The 7,869-nt window shown below is 28.7% G+C and overlaps 1 protein-coding gene across 1 annotated transcript; it reads left to right on the top strand.

Annotated features, from left to right (window-relative positions):
• The first annotated feature begins 735 nt into the window (after positions 1–735).
• Positions 736–4,117, top strand: LOC137810763 (origin of replication complex subunit 6). The gene is made up of 9 exons (XM_068612183.1): positions 736–1,061; positions 1,150–1,301; positions 1,385–1,465; positions 1,552–1,663; positions 1,949–2,011; positions 2,110–2,197; positions 2,291–2,361; positions 3,545–3,641; positions 3,731–4,117. Exons 1-9 carry the CDS (start codon positions 942–944, stop codon positions 3,808–3,810), a joined length of 864 nt encoding a protein of 287 aa, XP_068468284.1. The 5' UTR covers positions 736–941; the 3' UTR covers positions 3,811–4,117.
• Positions 4,118–7,869: the final 3,752 nt, after the last annotated feature.

The following is a 7,869-nucleotide window of genomic DNA, read 5'->3' as shown; positions in this document are numbered from 1 at the left end:
AAGTTCCTTGGTATCCTTATAACAATGAAGAAAATTATCTATTGTATTCCATTTAAATGATAAATTATATATAAAAGTGTAAATATAATTTAAGACTATAAAATAGACAAGACATTAAACTAATTCAATAACAATATTTACCAGCCTAGTAAAAACTATTACAAAAAATATAAAATGTTAAAAATATTTACAAATATTCTATTAATACATTCAAAAAGTAATTATAAAAATATTTGCATATCATTGATATTTTACGCAAGTATTTTACTCTTGTAATCACTGTTTTTCTTTTCTATTTTTTAATGAGACAGTGAAGAATTTATGAATATAAATAATTATTACTTTTATATGACTAAGAATAAGTAAATATATTATTTATTAAGGATTATGTATTTTAATTAGAATAAATAGTATAGCCATAATGTTTTAATTTGAACGTGACAAAATATGGGACAAAATTTTAGGTCTAGAAATAAAGGAATATTTTTGAGTTTTGATATATACTAACTGTGGTAGCTTTAATTACTATAATTATACAATGTAATTTTATAAATAAAAATATTAATGGTATTTAAATGAAATTGATGAATATTGGAATGTTACGTGATATTTGTTTTCGTTTTGAAACCCATATTTTGAACAATATTAATTGATTAATGAATATCAAATCAGTTAATATATATATAATTATTATCTCCTAAAATAAAAAATGCGTAAAGATTTTCAATGAAGAATGATTTGGGAAGCAGAGGGCGCCAAACGAAACTTTCCCGGCAAACTGTGTATGCGCGCGCGCGCGAATATTCAAATGGCGATATCAATTTATTTGGATTCCATTCCACGATCTCCTTCTTCTATTCCCGCCATTTCCCACTCTATAATCCCTTCCAAATGCGAACAAGAAATTGGAGTTAGCGTCGCGCTTGGGATCCAAACCTAAAATGGACGTTTCAGAGCTGGCCAAGAAGCTTGGTCTCTCCGATTCCAAACTCGTCGTCCGAAAAGCCTCCGAGATCCGTCGCCTCTGTGATGTCCAGTTCGATTCCTCCGTCATCGGAGTCGTATGTCTTTTCCTCTTTCCTCCCTTCCCTTCTATTGAATTCCGTTTCATTCTAATCGATTCTAAAACTCTTTGTCTCGTTTTTGCAGGGCGAGGTTGCTAAATCTCTTATTTGCTTGGAAATCGCGGCCTCAAGGCTCGGCGTTCTCTTCGACCGATCCTCCGCGGTAAGGCTCAGCGGAATGTCTGAAAAGGCTTACATCAGATCCTACAATTCTCTCCACAACGGCCTTGGCGTCAAGTTCGTTTCCTTTCCCCTTCTCTTCCTTCAACTTTCACTTTTTAGATTTTTCCATTAACGAAGTGTTTGCTTGGTGCTTGTAGGACGAAGATAGATGTGAGGGAATTGGCTATTCAGTTCGGTTGCGTTCGTATTATTCCTTTCGTTCGTGACGGTCTCAAACTGTGAGTTATCTGCCACGTGTTTGATTAAATGCTTAAACTCTGTTGAAACTTCATGTGTTGCTAAACCTTGTGTTGTTTCTGTGCAGTTATAAGGATCGGTTTGTTTCGTCTTTGCCGGCTTCTCGTCGTGCAAGTGCTGATTTCACGCGTCCGGTGTTCACCGCTGTTGCATTTTATTTATGTGCTAAAAAACACAAGGTACCATTCAATATCTTGTTGGAATAATATATAGCTAGGTGATTATCTAGTGGTGTTTTTTGTGTAGGAATTATTAGGTACTTTTAGTGTATAAGTATTTTCAAAAGGTTTGCAACTACAATTATTTTTGCGAGCGTGTTGTTTTAATATTATAATGGCCACAATTGCATCTGCAGCGAGTGCATTTGTCTATAATATTCTGCAATCGAAGGATTGAGAGGAATACCGCGAACTATTTCCTTTGCTTTGGTTTAAGTTGTGGTAGTGGATGTGTTTGTTTTGCAGCTCAAAGTGGACAAGCTAAAGTTAATTGAGCTTTGTGGTACATCTGAATCCGAATTTTGTAGTGTAAGTGGCTGCATGTTTAGTGAATGTTAAATTTTATTGGATTTTTAATTATGAGTAGTTTTATTGATTTTAAACGGGGTGTGAATGGCCTGCTGTAGGTTTCTGCAACTATGAAGGATTTGTGTCATGATGTATTTGGGATTGCAAAGGAAAAAAAAGATGCTAGGGAAGTGCAATCAAATCGAGGTATGTACCTTTCGGTTGTTGATCATGAGGCATTTCTTAAAGGTGAGCTATTCTGACCACATGGAACTTTTTTTTTTTTCCCAATTTGTGCAGATTTGCTTGATGCTTTGCCAAGTAAAAGGAAAGCCGAGGAAGGAGGTTATTTGTCCGATGATGGTCCAGAGGTACTAATGTCTTGATTCTTTTTGTAATTTACAGACATTTTGGTTTCCTTGTGAAAGGGTTTTTAATCCTAAGGTTTTATAGGAATTCTAATAGGCGCTGCATAAATACACTGTTTTTTTTGGAGTTAATTTGATGTTTTCTTAAATTATGAATGAAATTCCAAGGTGTGCTTTACATGCAATTCTTTCATATGTAGCTCAACCTTAATTTTTTTTGTTTAACCGCTCATTGTTTTGAAGTTCGGCTTTCTCAATTTTATTCAAGGTTGACGCAACGCACCTATCATGCCTTTTCTATATATTATTTTGTGACTATGTCTCTTGTATGTAATTGTGTGTTGCAGTAGTAAGAAGACAACATCTTTCTAGACTTTACTTAATCTATTAGTTTCTCTTTTTCTTCAAAATTGTAACATTACCTATCATTTCAAACATAGTTGCAGAGTCCTAACTTGGATAATTGATTAATCGTTAAAAAAGTCCATTTTCTAACTTAAATCCAACATCTAACAGGAGAGATTTCTTAACTATTTCTTCACTTGCAAATGCATAATGGATACATGATGTACTTCACAGGATTAACCGGGTAATTAGGTTAGGTGTTACATGGAGCGTATAGAGTAGAGTTAAATCACTCACTTGGATACTGAAATACCCGCCAAAGGCTTCCCTTCGTTCACGTTCTTCTGGTTTTCTTAGGATACGTTGATAGTGGCTGGATCTCCGCAACCTAAATAAGGGCAATGTCTCATTGCCTTTAGGATTATATTCATTATTCACAAACCTTTGCTTATTGTATGGTGTCCTCTCTAATTAGCAAAGGCTCGTTGTTAGCTTTCCATCAAATTATAATGATTTTAATTTAGCAATTAACTTGTTAAGGCATGATTGTGGCTTTAAATGTATGCACCAGGAAGTGTAGTTGAATTATTTCTCTTCTCCATAAGTTCACCACAATCTGCCCCCATCTTGTATTTGGACTTAAAAAGTGATAATGGTCACGGTTAAATGCAAGATCCATCCCATGCGTTTTAATTACTCCATTGCTCTTCTTACTCTCATCATTGTGTTGTCTTGACGACGCATTTAGTATTTTGGTTGGATATTTGCCGTAAGATGTGGTTTCCAAAATTTATGTTGCTATAATTTGACTGTAATTCAACTAACATTTTTGTTTAAACAGCTTTCAAGTTATAAAAAGCGCAAGCAAATGGAAACACGTGATTATGAGAAGTGGAAATCTTCAGTAGTTACATCCAATCAACAAAACAAGACAGAAGGTATTAACAATCCTTGCATTTTCTTCTTATTGCTTAAGAGCCAAGGATTCATGATGGTTGACCCCCGTTTTCCTTTTCACTTTTTGTAGCTCCTTGTAAACGAACCAGACAAACTCGTCTCAACTTTATCAAGAAATCTTCCGATACTCAGGAGTTAGAGGCCATGTGAGATGGTTATGCCTTGTGATCATACATGATTTTGGTCGAAGTTCAGCACATTGTGAGAAACGGATGCAGAGAGGTGACATGTACTGATGTTTAGAATAGAGCTCAATTTTGTTTAAAAATGTCTTTTGTGGAATTTCGAAAGCATTAGTTTACAGGAAGAACTCTGTACATACAGGAATTCCATTTTTTTCTTCTTTCAATGGTAATTAGCTTTAAAACGGGCTGTGGATAGTTTGTACATTTACATATGCGAAGAAGTTAATTCGTGTATATGTATTGTTATATATTCAGCCAATTATTCGACATTACGATTTGACTTTTAATTTTTTAGTTCAGTATTTAGATTGACATACCTGGAGGCATGCATGATAATATTGATAACCATCATAACATAGCTGGAAACGTGATTTCTGACATTAATTGCTAATGCAAATTATTCTATCAAGACTTTGAAGAACTTTATGTACACGTTAAGCTCTTAAGTTTGATATCTATTATATATGCATGGCAGCACTGAGCATTTTCAATTAATGTATAAAAATATCTTTAGAGGGACTAACATTATATGTACTTGCTGGAAAGTGTTTATGATTAGTGGTTAGAAAATGGATGTTAAGAGAGAGAACAGTTGTTTAATGAAATTTATTATGTAACATTTTAAAATATATATAGCTTAGTAAAATATAAACACAAACTGCTTCACGAATATTGGTATTAAGTTTGACTATAAACTAATACATGTAATAAACATTTGAATAATTTGGTAATTTATTAACTTTGGTATAGATCACATCTAATAATTTTATATAATAAAATAATTCTTTATATATTTTATGAGTATTGATGACTTTTTGCTCCCATGACTTCATGTTACTTTATATCTTTATTTATAGGACTTATCAATAAGACTTTAAATTTCATCACATCCCATATCTTAAAACTTATACTATATATTATCAACTAGGCAATACTTTTCTAGTTACAACTTACCTAACATATAGTTTCAACTTAACAATACCACTTTTTACTACCTATCACAACAACAAAGTTCATCTATCCATTCAATTCATATTAAATTTCATGCATTACACATCAATCACACTTAGATTTTACATCAACATTCTTAATTTGATTAAATTAACCAGTAGCAATTAATTACAATACTTTTATAAATAAAAAATAAAGAGATGATATTTGAATGAATTTTTCTCATCATCACTTTTTTCTAAAGAAAAGTAAGTTTTTTACTTTTCTTCTAGCTATGAGTATACCACTTAAGTAACAAAGTTTGGTGTTTGAACAATAAAACTTCTTGCTGATGCCACCAACTTCTAGAAATTATCTCAAATCAATGAGTATTTAGGAGGTGAAAATGTAATTTCACAAAAACCATAAAAAATATGTTTATTTATTTCAAAACCAGAAAAAGCGTGAGTGTCATTTAACCTTATCCTTAAAAAAGATGTGTATAACTTTTCCAATTTTAAATAAAAAAATGAATAGAAAAATATTTTATATATCAATAATTTTAAAATAATTTTAAATTAGCAACAAGATATATAAAATTAAATTTGTATATTAGTATTCACTTAATGTATAAGCTTCTAACAAAAAACAATCACAATGATTGGTTAAAGTGAAAGTCTTCCAAAATTGGAAGAAGGTCCAAGGTTTGGACAAAGTTTGATAATTATAAATTTGAATAATTGACCCTTTGACAGCCTCAAACTTGGTCTACTTGCACAAAATATTACTATTTACAATAGTTTGGTAATATTGTTATTAAAATTCTGTTGTCATTTGTGAGCCAGGGAAAACAAAAAACTATACTATATATGGCCATCGGTTTGCAAAAGAAACCATTCTCCATTCATATTTTTAATTTTTGTTTTCTTTATATAAAACTATCAACTACATTATGAAATATTAAAGTGAATATAAAACTGAAATACTCATATTCGTAAAGTACTATTTATAGATGTAGATCGATAAAATAATAGATGTTATTCATAATTTTTTTATTATTGTTTAGTACTCTGAATTGTCTCATTTAAACTTTGAATTCTGGTACCAGATCACTTAGAAAAATTAACTATCTTCTATAATAACCTTGAGAATACTTTTTAATTCAATTCTTCATGTATAATCAGAAAAAAATATTAATTTATTTCTTGCTTGCTAACATTTTGAAAAACATTAAACCTTTCTACTAAATATAAAAAAAATTAATTAAATTTCTAGTAAATTTAAGTATTTTTAATTTAATCATTATTAATTTATTTTATTTTAGTGAGCATTAAAAAAATTCATATTTTTCAATTGAATTCTTTTCATTTAATTTACTTTTATTTAGATGATGTGAATATTATAAGTTGCTTATTTATCTCAACTAAAACATATGAAATTTATTATTAATATAAAATAATATTGATATTTATGTAAAATAATAAGTGACTTTTATTTTACTTATTGAGAATGTGTTAAATAATGAGATCGTTATATTATTTTGTATAATTTTTATATCATCACTAATCACAATATCAATTTATATTAATTATAAAATTTAATATTTTTTAACAATAAATAAATAAGTAAAATGACAAAAGAAAAAGAAGATAGCATTCATGTCTGTTAGAGATAAATCAAAATAAAGTTCATAGAAACTAAACTAAAAATGCTAAAATTTATTAGAAACTTCATACTAAATTAAACACATAGAAAAGAGAGTTTGTGGCTCATTATTAGCAGTTAATAGATGCAAATAAAAACAAGCTATAATATTTATTATTAGTACTTTTATAATATTTATTATTAGTAATAAGGTCAATTACTCTTCAAAATGCTTCCACATACCTCGAAAGTGTGCAAGCAATTAATTGTCACCCATTATCATAACAAGAGAGGCTAATTAAAGGCGATTACTTAACTTTTGTATACACTTTGTTTTTTCAATGTTATTCATAATATATAATTACTTCAATTATTTTTTCACGAGACGACTTGTCTATATATAAAAGTGTATTATTGCTGATTATATATATATATATATATATATATATATATATTATTCACTTATTGTGTTAACTTTCCAACTTGTCCTTATAACATATTAGCACGATTAAATATATAACACAAAAGAATAATGTTAACATCATATTGGTGTTCGAGTATATTAATCAAATTATATTTGTTAACTTTGATTAAGATTAATTGAAATACATATATTAATTTAAAATAATTTCGTATCAATTTAAAAAAAAATCATGTTCGAACAGTAGTAAAAAACATTGTTGATGTAGATTAAGAAAATATTGAACAATAGTAGAAAACATTGACATTGTTAAGGTTAATTTTTGATTAATGTTAATTGAAAAATAACATTGGTTAACGACAAAAAAAAACTTAACTTTTAATGTCGGTCAAAAAATTTACCACGATCGACTTCAACATGAAGTATATCCCACTACATAAATAAAAAATATGCAATACTAATGTTGTTCCAATTTTAGTAAAATCGATAATATTATGATCTTAATAAAACCAATTTTAAAATACACAATATTGATGATGTTCAAATTTTAGTAAAATCAATAATATTCTTATTTTAATAAAATCAGTCGAGTCAACGAAGTTCCAACCAAAAATAAAGTATGAAGATAATATATATAGTATGAAAACCAATCGAGTCAACGAAATTTAAATTTTAAAAGAAAAAAAGTATGAAAAATTTTAAAATTTAACTTTTTAAGTAAATTTTTGAATTATCTAATATTTAACAATAAAATTATTGTCATAAATTTATTTTAAAATTTTCATTTAAATGTATATTCTGTCAAAAAAAAATTTAATTTTTTTTCAAATACACTATAATAGAAAATTTTAAAATATGTATGTAGAATAAGGTAATATTAATCTTCAATCACTAGAAATGCTTTATGTTGTTGATAAGTACTTGTGTATGCAACATTTTATAGCTTACTGTTATTAGTTTCTATTGCAACATTTTATTTTATAATGCTTGCAAATTAGACTTAAAACCCTAAATCTTAAAAGAAGACGT

The sequence above is a fragment of the Phaseolus vulgaris genome, chromosome 2 (genome assembly GCF_000499845.2).
Source record: "Phaseolus vulgaris cultivar G19833 chromosome 2, P. vulgaris v2.0, whole genome shotgun sequence".
NCBI lineage: Eukaryota > Viridiplantae > Streptophyta > Magnoliopsida > Fabales > Fabaceae > Phaseolus > Phaseolus vulgaris.
Note: the sequence above shows the minus strand (reverse complement) of the source record. Positions and strands in the feature narration are given on the sequence as shown.